Below are 15,283 nucleotides of genomic sequence, written 5' to 3' on the forward strand. Positions count from 1 at the left end.
AGTACGACATCATCGAGCCCCGACAAAACTGGATTGCCCACACGGAACCCACTCATTGGGTTCCACGTGTCATTGGGTCTGGGCCCACGCAAGGTTCGCGAATCGTGCTACGTCCTCTGCCGTCCAACTAGAAATATCAATAAAAGGAGTTTTTTTTTTTTTTTTCCAACAGTCCTCTGCATAGCTATCAAAGTGTCTGCCTGCAGTCCCTACTGCAGGAATTTGCTGCATCACCTTACTTGGCAGCAATCGACCGGTTGCAAAGAACGAAATAAACTTTTTAAGAAAATTTTTCATTCACACTAGTTCACATCTTGCTCTTCCATCCAAATCTAGCTTCTTGTGGTATTTACCACATATATATATATATATATATATATATATATATATATATGTATAATATAATTAAACTTTATTAATCTAAGTATAAGATATATTTTTTTCTACCCAAAGAAACATAGGGAGTCACGTTAGTTCAATCATGAGTTCTATTCCTCCGTATATACTGGAGTTTGATATTTTTATGAATTTCGTTTTTACGCTGAATGTTGTATGCATGTGATTTGGGATCAAATAGATGGATGTGAAGGGATTTCCTGCAGTCGGACTGCAGACAATCTTCTGGCCCCGGGAGGAAGAACCATTAATAGAAACGGGATACCCAAGGGTGCCGGTGGGAGAGAAACTATTTCCATAGAAGGAAACAGAGTCCCAGAAAGAGAGAGAGAGAGATGGACGAGAGGGAGAGCCACGTGTACATGGCGAAGTTGGCGGAGCAGGCGGAGAGATACGACGGTGAGCTAGCTGTTGGGTTTTTGGTATAGCTTCTAAAGTGGATGAACTTCTTCTTCTTCTTCTTCTTCTTCTTCTTCTTGTTAAAATTATTAATATTTTTGTTTTAAAACTCAGAAATGGTGGATTTCATGAAGAAGATTGCTAAAATGGACATAGAGTTGAGTGCAGAAGAGAGGAATGTGCTGTCGGTTGGGTATAAGAATGTGATTGGTGCAAGGAGGGCATCCTGGAGGATCCTCTCTTCTTCGCTTGAGCACAAGGAAGAGGGGAAGGAGAGTGACCAAAATGCGAAGAGGGTGAGGGTGTACATGAAGAGAATAGAAGATGAGATCACTAGCATCTGCAATGACATCTTGTCAGTCATCGCCATCCATCTCCTCCCCTCGTCGGCTTCCAGCGAATCCCTCGTCTTCTTCTATAAGATGTACGTTTGCCTAAGACTCTGGGATCCATTTACAACCTCTCTTAGCTAGAATACAAATAATCTTTATCGCCTTAAGCTTTAAAGAGTAGTTGGTGGTTGGTTTAGTTGGTGGCTTGAAGAACAACGTATATTATTTTCTCCTTTAATCTAGAATAATCGTAAGTTTTTCTTTTATTAAATTTTCTGAGGTTGTACTGCAATTTCTAAGGTTTTATATCTCCTCTCTACTTTTTATTATAGGAAAGGAGATTATTACCGATATTTGGCTGAATTTAAAGCTGGGAATGAAAGAAAAGAAGCTGCAGAACAGTCGCTAAAAAATTATCAGGTCTGCTTTAAAGAAAGAAAATTGTAAAGTGCTTATCATGTCTATATTTTACTTTCTTTTTTCTTTCTCTAACGTAAAGCTACTTAATATACTGCAGGCTGCTACAATAACTGCTATGGGTGATCTTCTACCAACCCATCCAATTAGACTCGGCCTCGCCCTTAATTTCTCGGTCTTCTACTATGAAATAATGAACTCAACTGGGAGGTTTGCTGGAATTATTCTATGGCATTATTTGTTGCCTCTCATCCATTTTTCTTGCATTAGAGTTCTTCCACAACTATGGCGTGATGCGACCTTCGCATCCCAGATGTTGTAACAATTTTTTTTTCGTTTTGACAAAGACGCCGGTCTCTTTGAAACTTAAAAAAACCAGACCATTAACCTCCGAAGAGATTAATCCACAAATCTGTCAAACCTTTTACAGCCCAGGAACTCCACCACACTTTAAAAAAAAAAATCAACAACTAAATATTAGGAGATCTACCACTAACCATACATCACAATTAAACAACCAGATAACCACAACAAAACGAAAACCATCCGATAACATCGCCAAACTATAGCTCCTCATAGTAGAGCACAACAAAGCAACCGAACAAAACAAATAGTCTGTTTCAATCACATTAGAAATACAGCTATGAAACTAATACTTGAAATCCTGAATAGCATTAGCAGTTCCAAGCAATCAAGCCAAATCTACAAGGTCTGCCGCATCTTCTCTGTGCATTTGTCGATGAGCTTTCTTCACTGCCTCAGCCCTAATTTTTGCCCAGCACAAAAATATGGTCGTTATTTTGTGTAATAAAACCTCCCAAGTTTTAGAGCAATTATTGAACATTTTATTATTTCTTTTTGGCCATATATACTGGAATGAAGCACTCAGTCAAATCAAATACTATATATGCTTTCCATTTGTCATAGTCACATTCTTTTTTTTTTTTGTTGAAAACTAGTCTCTTATATGCTTTATCTTACTCGTTACTTTTCAATTTTTTTTATTTTTTTCACCATATTCTTTACATAGCCACATATTATAAACATACGATCAACAGTTTCCTCCTGCGCACAAGAAACACGAAACACAATGTACAATATTTAACCAATCTTTTCTTATCAAATTATTCCTGGTTAACAGCCTATTATTACAGGCAAGCCACATGAATGTTTTGACCTTCAAAGGAATTCTCATTTGCCAAATCTTAATAAGTCCTTTAGAAATAATCCCACAATTATTTAAAATTCTAGAAAGAGACTTTACTGTAAATTTCTATTCTTCTCAAACTGTCAAACAACTTTATCTTTACTTGCATTGATTTGCACATTATTGCTGTTAATCCGGTTAATCATGTTTTGCAATTATTGATGTTGTAACAATACGCACTGTTCCTTAAATGAGTCGGCGGTAAAATGGTTGATCTGCTAGTAGATATGTCAGACCTCTTCCTGCATGTTTTATTCTATTACAGTTTGTGCTTGTCTCTCTCTTTTCAGAGCATGTCAGTTAGCTAAACAAGCATTTGATGAGTCTATTACCGAGATCAGTTCCCTTAGCGAGGAGTCCTACAAAGACAGCATGCTTATTATGCAGCTTCTCAAGGACAATCTGCAATTGTGGACCTCAGAGGAAGGAGGTAATATCATTTAGAATCTCAGTTCTCCCATTTCAGTAGGCTGTAATTATGTTCTTTACGTGAAAGCATATAACTCTTGTAGAGTTCACTGGTTTTTCATTCTCGCATGTCGAGAGTAGGCAGTACATGGAAAGTAGTTGATTTATTTTGTTATTTTTGCGCACTATGTTGTCTTTTGTTGTACTTGAAATAGCATTGATCTATCTATATTTCTTTAACTTAATCAGAATACAAAGAAGTTAAATTTACCTCTTTGGAAGTTTTTGTCATATGACTAACTTTTATTCTTTCCTTGTCATATGAACATTCCAAGGGCACCAACATTATTGTTGAGGTAAGGAATTTCTGGCTGTAACAACACATGTTTATCAATTTGTTGGTCCTCTAATACTAAATTTTCCAGTAGTTTTCTTTCAAGAAACCAAAAGAAAGTTTCCTTAGAGCTGTTAGTTTACAATAAAATAACGTAAGAAAATTGGATCCCCTCTGGCTCCAATTTTAGCAGTGCAGTATGCATGCGAGTGACCAATGATGAGTCTATCATGGATAAATGAGGATTGATTGCCCCCACAAATAACTTATCCAGTTGGCCTTGCATCAGGCCTCTATGTGCCCTTAAGTTAAAGAGTATTTTCCACAAAATGCAACTGTGATAGAGTCCATATGATGATAGTATCCACCAGAAGAGAACTTATAATTGTTGTCCTTCAAGTTTGAAACTCAAGAGGTTGTCAGTTTAGCAAATATTTCTTTAGCTAAGATGTGCTACATATGTTGTTCTCGTTTGAGCTTCCATTTTAATCTCAATCGCCTTTCTTCCCTAGAAAAGAAGCTGTTATCTTTTCCTTTGGATGTTTATTACAGGACAAGTTATAATGCTTTGAGGGTGCATGTCAAATCCTTATTATGCTGCCATTATCAAAGATCAAGTTGTTTTGGAAATATCTCAGTATTGCTGTTATTTTTAAGTTCATTTCTTTCGGCTTGCAGAGTTGGCTTGTAAGGTTTCCCATGTATAAACCCTAAACCTCAGCTTCCAGTTTTCCAAAGAAAGCTAGGGGCACCTTTATGAGATCAAATTTCTGGATATCTTTGTAGTTGATGCCGGTGTTAATCTAAATATAAATATTATTTATTAAAATTATATTTTATACCTCAAAAGGCATTTATCTTAATTTTATAAATAGAAAATAATTTTTTAATACTTTTTAGTTTATATCATAATTATTACATTCTTATTTAGAATACTATTAGACGAAAGAATAGTTATTCTTAAAAATAAATTCATCATTTTGGTAATAATAATTAGGAATGAATATTTTTATTTCATATGTGAATGAAGACTTTGATGCGTGATACATGGAATAAGGCAGCGGAAGTGAATTCTCAATTAAACACAAACAAATCTCAATGGAATAGTAAAGGACAAATGCAGTCTAAATAGAGAAAATCACAAATATGATGTCAATAGTAGAGAAATCCTAGAGATTAATGTAATCACAAATAAGTAACTCCAATGCAAGTAATCATAGAGAAAAAAAAGAGAGATGCAAGATTTTATGTGGTTACTTATGGTGCAAATTTTTAATTTACTATTTGAATCTTAATATGAAGTTTTCAAAACTTCAAATGCTATTAGTACAATGGTGGTTTTCTCTCTCAATATTTCCAATGGGTTATTTTACCATAAAACTTCAATTAGGTATTTATAGGAATGACTCGGAGGAGAAGAAAATTGCGAGCCAACTCCAATTAGGTATTTATAGGAATGACTTGGAGAAGAAGAAAATTGATTGTGCAATTTTGGTAACATGTTTGAACATCTTTCGAACACTGCCCTTTTAAACTCTCGATTATTCGAACGTTCGAAGTTGTTTCAATGTCTCCATCTCATTCGAATGGATGGTCTTCATCTCATTCGAATGGATGGATATCATTTGAACGTCGGCAACGAACGCCATTCGAATGCCGTTAATCCATTTGTAATGCCGTTAATCCGTACAAATGGTTTTTTTTATTTTCTAAGTCAATTTTCAGCAAGAAGTAGGAGCAAAGGCAATGAGCAATACTATCCTTTTAATAATGTTTTGACATATTTGGAAACAAAGAAAGAACACTTGCTTTCATGAATATGTTGCAATTCTTTGGAAGTGCATTCTTGTCTTGTGTATTGAATATTATGATATCCTATCGGCTAATTTCATAACCAACCCCACCTCCACCCTGCCTTCTTCCCTGTCCCCTTATTGACGATTGTATCTACCTCTGTTTTAATAGTAACCACGTATATCACGAGATTAAGAAGATATTATGGTAGAAATATAAGTTTTGAATTTGCCTCCGAGATCATTTTTCATGAGTATTTAGTATAGTTTTATCAATGCCGACGCCTACCGTAACTATGGGAGTTAAATAATATATCTTTTATTTTTTAATAAGGTAATTCTATGGCAAGAGGCCAAATTGAATGAAAAGACAAGCACATGAAACAAGAACTTATCATGCATTCTTTTGGGAGGAAATGACTGATAGATTCCTCACTTATGATACATAGTACAGATAGATTTCTCATTTATAATACAAGTACTAATCATTCATTACATGCTAGAACATAAAATCTTAGAGCCTTGAAACTTCCAGATCTGCTCAGCATATAAATATCACTTCAACTGTTCCAATCTTATAGAACATAAACACTCAAATGAAATAAGTTTAATCTATACAAAGGGCTTTCCACCTAGTGTTTAGATGTCCAGTCAATGTGGAAGCTGAAGCAAAACTCCCTCTTTACCTTTAGTTGCAGTAGCTCAAGCAATTCAACCAATCTGTACCCAAAATGCAATTTTAGACCAACAATCTGTCTAAATCTTCAGAGATTAGGGCCAACCAAAGGCTTCTGAAGTTCACTTTCATGACATTTATCCACCAAAGAGTATTGTTCTCGGTGAGAGGCTGCATCTAAATGTTTTATTCAACTGAAACCTAAGGCCTAAGAATCAAAAATCTTATTGCCGTTGAGCACCAACCGCTCCCCTCACAGCACTTGTTCAAAGAGGATCATATTAATATCCTTCTGTAGGACGCTGTCAAACAGATCCAATCAGACCATAAAGGCCTTCAACAATCCCCGACCAGAAGAACTTATATAGACCAATGAGTCTTATATGCATTAGAAAAATGCACGGTTTAACAAAAAGTTGCAGATTTGCTACAAGGCCCATTTGTCGACCATTAAGAAAGTAGTCCAACAATGGTAACCCATGAGCACCAGTAAGACTATCACCTGAGTAGTTGCTGAGAGACTCAGTAACACATCAAGTAATGGATGTACTTCCCTTAATGAGAGACAATTTTTCCTTTTGAAACCTTCTCAGATAGTTCAGAAGCAAGGGAATATCTATTATTGTCATAGCATGCACTGATGAATGCAACACAAGTTATGCGATCAGCACTGCAACCTTCATCTAACAATTTATTAAGGAACAAACTTGCCATGTCTACTTTTCCTTCAGAACTGAGCTTTCTAACTAGTATGTTGGCTGTTCGAGTGCGATGTTTTCTCTCTACCCTCTCCAAGACAGACATAGCAATGCTGATCTTTTCTCGCTTGCAGTATTCAAATGCTAATGTAAGGCGAGTAACTTCACAAGGAATCAAACCCTTATCCAACATACCCTCATATAATGCTCGTGCCTCTTCTAGCCTGGACTCTTTGCAGAACCCACTTATTAAAGCACCATAAGTTACAGAATCAGCCACACATCCATGCTGAATCATTTTTCCAAAGACCCTGAAAGCGGAGCTTGACTTCCCGACCCTAGAGTAGCCCCCTATCATTGATGTATATGTTTGTTTTGTTGGCACTAATTTCATCTCGAGACATTTCTCAAATAACTTCTCACTGTCTTCCATTTTTTTCTGCCTGCAAGATGCAGCTATTAGGGTGGTATATGTCTCAATGTCAGGAGGGCAACCATCCTGAACCATCTGATCAAACAATTCTAGAGCAAGTGTTGTCTGCCCTCTTTTGCAATGCTCAGTAATAAGAATAGTGTAGGTAAATTTATCTAGTTGCAGCCCCTGTCTAGATCCCATTCGAAGCAATTTGTAAGCCTCATCAATCCTTCCTTTCTTGCAGAGTCCATTAATAATTACATTATATGTGCAAATATTTGGGAGGAATCCTTCTCTTGTCATGGTATCCATTAGTTCGAAAGCCCTATCCAGATTTCCCTCTTTACAATGGCCATCAATCAGAGTTGTGTATGTGTTAGTATTCGGTACTAACCCCTGTTCAAGCATTCTCGTCAACAACATCTCAGCTCTAGAAAGTTTACTCTCCTTACAGTACCCTCCTATCATAGCAGTGTAAGTGTGAACATTTGGCTTATATGAGTTGCTTCTCACGAGCTTCAGGAAAAGCCTAAATGCCCGTTCAGTCCAACCAATCTTGCACAGCCCACTGATCAACGCAGTGTGGGTATAAACATTCGGTTTCATCCCCCTTCCAACCATCTCCTCCAACACCTGAAATGCTTGCTTCACACTACCCCTTTTGCAAAACCCATCAATCAGAGCAGTGTAGTTGATCACATTGGGGGACAAACCCATATTGCATATCTTTTGGAAGACACCCAACATTCTGTTAAAATATCCCCTCTTGCAAAACGCATCTACGATCAAAGTACAAGTTACGTTATCAATGCAAAATCCTCTATCTTCCATTACTCCCAACAACCTTTCCACGTCTACTATGCGCCCTTCTCTAGAATAAGAACAAATCATAGTCTTAAAACTGCAAGAATCAGGAGAAACCCCATTAACGGGCATTTCATCAAACAGCTGCTCGGCATATCGTGTATTTCCCAATTCCACTGCCATTCGAAGAACCCAATTCATGATTTGGATGCAAACAGGCAAGCCATGGTTTCTCATCTCAAAAACCATGTCGACAGCCTCCTTGAGCCTCCCAACCTCGGAGAAACTCTTAACCATACACCCCATGACCACTTGGGCCTTCTCCAAATTACCTCTACCAACCAAGGAGCACGCAGCTGTGACATAAAACCTCATGAAATGCCTAAACTCCGGATGGGTAATGGCCCAATGGAAGAAGCTTAGTGCCACCATTGACCCTTCTTTCTCCACGAGGAGATCAACGATTGCAACCGCCTCTTCCCTGCTCACATCAATTTGAACAGAGCGAAGCCTTTCGTCTCCATCCTCGTAGGCTTGTGAGACTAAACTACACACTTTAAATATTACGCCGTACGGAGAGTTCCCATCAACACTAGTTGGTTCGGAGCAATCTGGAGGTGGGTTTTGGAGAAGAGGGGTAGAAGCGGGGTTTAGAGTTGGAAAGGTGGAATCTTGGGAAGAGGAGGAGGAGGAGGAGGAGGAGAAGGCAACGAGGAGAGAGAGGGGTTTAGCTGAGTCTTTGTAGTAGAAGAGAGAGGAAAGAAGGAGATGAGGGGAGGGTAACCGGCGGTAGAAGGTCATCCCTACCGTTCACGACGGCAATCGTCTTAAAGTTGTTCGTTCTTATAGACGGAATCCACAGCATAAGTTGAAGTAAATTCCTACGTCTCAACTGTATATGATCCCATATTAAGAATTTTGGAACATATATCAAAAATTAAATACTACAGTGCTTTAGATGGAAAAGGGGGTGACGACGAGGGCGACTCAGCTAGCCTTAAGAGTATTGCCAAGTATCGGATGGGTCTTAGAATGAAAGGAGCGCAACAATTAACCATTGAGTTAGACTCCATAGATACAGTAGGCCATAAGAAGGAAGATGCCTTGTCCATGGAGGGTGAGAAACCTTATCTATGAGTGTCTAAAAAGGATTAAGAGATTGAAGAAGATTTAGGTGATCCATATTGATAGAAGTTGTAACCAGGTGGTTGACTGGGCAACTCACCGAGGGAAAAGGGGAACTATGAAATCTGCAATTAGGCCAGAAGGTCTTTTTCTCTGAGTAATATAACTTGTTGGTTTGTTGGTTGAAGGCCCCTACTCCAGGTTAGCGGGGGGAGAGACAAATCTTTCTTAAGCTAATACAAGCTCTACTTTCTTCAACAACAAAATAACACAAAAAAAAAATAGTGCTTTTTTATATTTAATTTTTGTACTTAAAAAAATACAGTGCTTTTGATAAAATTTCCTAAGATTTTATTGGAGTTTTTTATTTTGTTTTTCACGCATAAATTATGTATTTATTACCACCACACGATCTATAGATATTTTAAGATTCGAAATATTGATACAATCCAAAGTAATTAATTAGCATTAAATGGATTGCCCTACCGCACCTAATAAAAGATCTCTAATTCATTAATAACGTAAAAAAGAACCCACCTGAATGGCTGAATCTAATTTAAATAATTAAATTCTATATTGAAACACTTCACACCAAAGAGCCCAAGTGGCCCATTTATGATTCTTTTGACACATACTAACCTTACAAACAAGACTATTACAGCACTTAATTAGTAGAAGAAAAAAGAAATTCTATCACAAACACTGATGAAGCTTTCAAATAAGCACATTAATTTCTACTACATATTTATATCTCAGTTGGATCAAACTATAACCTATTTATGTAGTTCCACATTATTTATCAAATTGAAACTTAATTTCTGAAGCACCCTTGAGTGATTGATTAATCTTATATATACCGTCGAGCAAGCTAGCTAGCTATGGTGCATGAATTTGCAGTTAGGGCATGAGAGATTAGCCTTGCACATCATGATGAAGATATGGCACTTCATGCACACAGCAGCCACCATCTTCTGTCGATTGTCTTCAGGGGCGAACATCCATGACGGTAAACGTGACATGCCCTTGAAATTGTTCACGACGAGACATGAATTTATTGGCTCGTATGTGAGGTTGAGATCAAGGTCCAGGCTGGGGAGGAGAGTTGTCGGCACAGGAGTTCGCTTGGGGTCCTTAGAAGTCATCTTATTTGTTCTTGTGTTGTATAAGTGTATTTGGCCCGACTGTAATGTCAAAGTATTAATATTGCTCTATCTCAAGCACGCTTATAATATTATCTTATGCAAATAAAAAAGATTTTGAAACATACTTTGATATCAAGGCGACGCTGCCACCCCAACGGCAAGGGAGCATCAAGATGGAGTTCGATGTCGAGGTAATCCTCACCCGCTTTCACCAACTTCTTCTCTCCTTCGACATTGATATAACTCTTTTCCTCTTCTAGATCTCTCTTTCTTTTTCGAGATGTCATGTCCCCGAGATTGAGGCATGACTTCTCTTTTGGAGCCAGAGCTGCTTGTAAGGAGACCATAATTTCTTGATCAGAAAGACTAACTACTCTTTACCTTTATTTCTACATATGTCTTCTTCTTCTCAGTCTATCTCTTTGTTGTGCATATAGTAGTAGATTTTGATATACTTTTATAGGGTGGATTACAAGGCCTATTAAAGATCACATTAAGTGCAGTTGCAAGGATCTAAAGAGATTAGAGGAGAGGTTAATTTCCATGCCACATGGCAAAATACTCAATCCATGATGAGTAGGATCATGCATGTAATTTAACATCCCCCTATTACACATGTTTCATGATGTTACGTGTGCTTACTGGATTCCAATTATATCACATGAAAAAGCCATGCAATCTTTTAGATTTAATCACCACTTGTAGTAAGTTTCCATTAGATGCATCGGTGTGTTACCATATGATGTGCTGATCCTAATTTGATGTTATTTACCCATCAAGAACTTGACACAAACTTAGAAGACCCAAGTATCTCCATGAAAACACACCGGTGAACAGCTCCCTCTCTCTCGAGTCTAATCTATTACTCTCGAACGCATCCTTGTCCTAAATCAAGATTCTTGCTCCATCTGAGTATAGTCACCACTTTGCGACTACCCTATGTTGATAGATAAGAGAGTTCTAGTCTAAGTGAGATAGAGTTTGACATAATTCTTAGAACCCAACTCAACTCAAAAATTTAAAATTATTAGGTGAAACTCTAAAACATTTTATAAACACTTTAATTTTCTTTTTCTCTTTCTAATGCGAGACTAAACCCTCGTACAACGGCATATATAAAATTTTAGTATATCTAAGGACTTATTTATGCAAAATAACCTTTTTAAATTGGATGAACTCAGGTTGCCAATTCATTGTCACTGAATCACTCCTATATATATATATTTTTTTAATCCCATGACTCTTCCCTATTTTCTTTTAGACACGATTGAAATGATGGAATATTCATAATTAATATTCAAATTGACATGAATTTAATGATCGTTCTGGATTGACTCAGACGATTGGCCTACACTGAATCCCCTTTTAAGGGAGGCTGGGAAAGGATGAAGATTAAGAGCACCACATTAAATGATTTGAATGGTAGACAGTTAAGAGTATGAATTGAATGCCATAGCTCCTCTACTACTACTCCAACTTCCACACATTTAGGTCACCAAAATCATTCCAATTTAAAGCACTCCAACGACCACTTTGAATCCTAATTTAAGACGAGCACACTTCATGAAAGAAACATGCACCCTCCTCTTCTCCATTCTGGCAACCTTTGTTAAAATTCTTGAGACAAATTACGCAATCTTTTATTTAGTAATCCAGTTAATTACATTCTCCTTGATTTCCACTGCCTTTTTAAGTCTTTGGCTAACTCATATGGTCATGTAGAGTCTTCTATTTTTTTAATGGCATACAACCACCGTTATGTAAGGTTATGCTAGTTCTAGCAACCATCTTAATTTTTTGCTCTAAGTCGGTATCGCATACTGACATCTGACGTAATAAGGATAAAAAGTTAAAATTAATTGCACTTTTCACTACATATATTTTAAATTTGAAAGTAAGAGAGAGGTGAGCAGAGCCTAGTTAAGTATTAATCAAAGTGATGAGCGGAGAATGGATGAGGAAACTTATATGGCCCACATCCAAAACAACTAGTAATCAAGGGGAGAGCGGCAACGAAGACATGCCTGGCAGAAGAAGGAAGGAAGGAGTCCCAGAAAGGCTAGAGAAATGTATGGACTCTGTTCTAGTGAAACATTTTCATCTTGAAGGGGCCAAAGGATGGCAAGAGAGGCAGGAACGACTTAAAAGACTCTTTCTACTGAGGTTAGATATCTCAAGGGAATATATATATATATATATATATATATATATATATATATATATATATATAGTACTAGTCTTTAGCAATGCGTGGAATGAAAGGAAGAGGTGGTCATTAACATTTAAAAAATATTCTTTATTTATACCACCTATTGAATTCTATAGAAGGTTGCAAACTATAGCGATCTCTATTATCATTTTCTTTTAATAAAAAACTATTTTAAATGCCGCTTATGAATTGCTATGGTATTTTTCTCAGTATCATTTAGATAATTTTATCATGTTTTTGACTAGTTTAATAAGTAAGTGAGTTGAAACTTATTTACGGTACTAAGTGACTTATAATTCATGTGCAAGTATACTAAAAATATTATTTGAGGTAGCAATTTTATCCGAGTAATTTTGGATATACATAAATAGCGAGGATAAATGTATATATATGCACAAGAATATTTATTTTACTACGAGTATCAAAAATAAAAATCACTCGTTGCACTAGCAAATTTTACGAAAACAGTTTTTCTGGAGATACTTATATGCCATTCTTAAATAGAAGTCACCTAATCTGATAAATAATTTTTGAAAACTCATTTATTTAGATACAATGTTTGCATATCTAGAACGGACAAAAACTCCCAACTGCCGCACTATCTTTGGTCGTCAGTCGTCACCAGGTATCCAACCGTAGACCGACGCGTGTCGGTGGGACCGGGAAGGGTAACCGGTATGAGATCCGATCAATTCCTCGATTATTACTGGTCCATTCCAGCTGCCTTACGATACGTGGCGTAGCCGTGCTGTTGGCTGTAGCTTTATAACATGCATAGTGGTTGAACGAGTAGATTGAATGTAATTTTTTTCTTCATCAAAATAGCTGTATTAACTTCGTGGACTCGGCAGGACTATGTGATCTGGGTTCTCAGGGCTACCATATACCTGGTGCAATAACCAAGTGGGCAGCCGACGCATATGGGTCCGGTTGGACCGTGTGCTAGCTAACTCCAAGTGGATCGGATTGCATCCATTAAGCTAGGTCAAGCACCTAGATCGCTCTGCCTCAGACCACGCGCCACTCCTACTAACCCTCCCCACCGAGCGTACACAACTGGCTCGGCCCTTCCGGTATGAACTATACTTGCTAGAATACGAAGCCAGCGTGAGCATTGCTGCGGAGGTTTGGAGGAACCGGAGGAGAGGTGACCCCATGTAGCTCTTCTCATACAATATGGGCATGCTGCAGAAGGCCATGAAGAAGTGGAGCAAGGAGAAGGTGGGAGATATTGAAGCCAAACTAAAGGAGGCCAGACAAGAGCTGGAGGAACTCGAGGAGTTTGACGCGGAGGCGGGACTGGACGAGCCCGGGCTGCGACGCCTGAGAGGCCTCTACAATCTCAAGTCGGCTCTTAGCAGGCAAATAAACATCAAATGGTTGCAAAGAGCGCGACTTAAGTGGGTGCAAGGCGGCGACAAGAACACAAAATTCTTCCACCTCATGGCCACTATCCTCCGGCACCGCAACCGTATCACATGCATTTTCAGCGAGGACGGGAGGTGGGTCAATAGCCAGGTGGAAGTGGCAGAAGCTTTCAGAACCACTTACAACCAGTTATGGGGAAAGAACACCGTGCAGACGGACACCTACTGGACATGGCCACAGGTCGAGAGGATCTCGGGAGAGGAGGCAGACCAACTAGTCAGGCCCATCTCTAGGGGGGAGATCAAAGGTGCGCTATGGAGTCTGCCTAGGGGGAAGGCGCCGGGACCCGATGGCATTCCAGTTGAAGTGTATGTCAAGCTATGGGAGGAGATCGGAGAAGGCCTTTGCGAAGCTGTGAATCATTTCTTTTCCTAGGCCAGCATGCCGCCGCAATAGGGAAGAACCTACATCACGCTCATTCTGAAGACTGCAAACCCCACCCGGGTGAAGAATTTTCAGCCTATATCTCTGTGTAACGTCAGCTATAAGATCATCGCAAAGATACTAGTAGACCAGATGAAGTGCCTCCTCCCTAAGCTGGTGGAGCCGGAGCAGGTGACTTTTGTGGCGGGGAGGAACATAGCCGACAACACTCTGGTAGCGCAAGAAGTGGTGCATTCAATGACCACCAACAGGACAGCGACGCCGATCATGATGCTCAAGCTAGACATGGAAAAAGCATATGACAGGGTTAGCTGGGTGGCGGTAATGAAGACGCTCCAAAGAATGGGTTTTCCGACCCGGTGGTGCTCGTGGATAGAGGCATGCATCTCCTCCCCGGCTTTTTCCTTCCTCATCAACGGAACCCTGACGCAGTGGATGCAACCATTTAGAGGGCTCCGACAAGGAGACCCATTTCCCCGTACCTGTTCATACTGGTATCTCAAAACCTCTCCAGCCTGATTAACGATAGGGTGGACCGAGGCCAGCTGACGGGCTACCAGGAAGGAGAGGCCCAACTCACCCACCTACTGTATGCTGACGACCTCCTCATCACCGTGCAAGCAACTGAGTCGAATGCGCTAATTATCCAATAGTGCCTCGCCGACTATACCAAACTGACCAACTAGAAGGTTAACCTCGGGAAATCTCAGCTTCTCCTCCCCCGGTGGATAGATAAGGAGAGGGAGACAGTGCTCTGCAACCGCCTGTGTATACAAATGGCGACCATGCCGTTTACATACCTTGGTGTGCTCATCTCAGACCGTCAAGTTAGAGTTCGGGAACATCAGGCGCTGGTGGACTGTGTGGGCAGGAAACTAGTCGGGTGGAAACGCGGGGTACTCTCCACCGCAAGAAAACTCACCTTGATAAACGCCACAATCATGGCTATCCCGACATATTGGTTGGGATGCACGTGGCTGCCAAATACTATCCTACAGGCAATAGAGAAGAAAGCCCGGACCTTTCTATGGGAGAGCGGGGCAGGCCGAGGTCTCCACCTCCAAAACTAGAACATGGTGACGAGCTCGAAGGCTGAAGGCGGTTTAGCTATAAGAA

The 15,283-nt window shown here is 39.2% G+C and overlaps 2 protein-coding genes and 1 long non-coding RNA gene across 3 annotated transcripts; 1 reads left to right on the top strand and 2 right to left on the bottom strand.

Annotated features, from left to right (window-relative positions):
• The first annotated feature begins 418 nt into the window (after nucleotides 1-418).
• LOC140785949 (14-3-3 protein 7-like) lies at nucleotides 419-4,281 on the top strand. The gene is made up of 6 exons (XM_073134079.1): nucleotides 419-795; nucleotides 910-1,219; nucleotides 1,460-1,547; nucleotides 1,645-1,754; nucleotides 3,042-3,181; nucleotides 4,046-4,281. The coding sequence occupies exons 1-6, from the start codon at nucleotides 732-734 to the stop codon at nucleotides 4,063-4,065; spliced, it is 732 nt and encodes a 243-aa protein (XP_072990180.1). The 5' UTR covers nucleotides 419-731; the 3' UTR covers nucleotides 4,066-4,281.
• Nucleotides 4,282-5,722: 1,441 nt separating this feature from the next.
• LOC140785947 (uncharacterized) lies at nucleotides 5,723-8,792 on the bottom strand. The gene has a single exon (XM_073134075.1). It carries the CDS (start codon nucleotides 8,678-8,680, stop codon nucleotides 6,518-6,520), a length of 2,163 nt encoding a protein of 720 aa, XP_072990176.1. The 5' UTR covers nucleotides 8,681-8,792; the 3' UTR covers nucleotides 5,723-6,517.
• Nucleotides 8,793-9,542: 750 nt separating this feature from the next.
• On the bottom strand, nucleotides 9,543-10,571 carry LOC140787047 (uncharacterized). Its single transcript, XR_012108740.1, has 2 exons — nucleotides 10,272-10,571; nucleotides 9,543-10,185 (listed from the first exon to the last, which is right to left on the bottom strand). It is a non-coding gene; the product is annotated as an uncharacterized lncRNA (long non-coding RNA).
• Between the last annotated feature and the right edge of the window lie 4,712 nt (nucleotides 10,572-15,283).

This window comes from Typha latifolia, chromosome 4 (assembly GCF_019914945.1).
Source record: "Typha latifolia isolate L0001 chromosome 4, TyphaL0001v2, whole genome shotgun sequence".
NCBI classification, from domain to species: domain Eukaryota; kingdom Viridiplantae; phylum Streptophyta; class Magnoliopsida; order Poales; family Typhaceae; genus Typha; species Typha latifolia.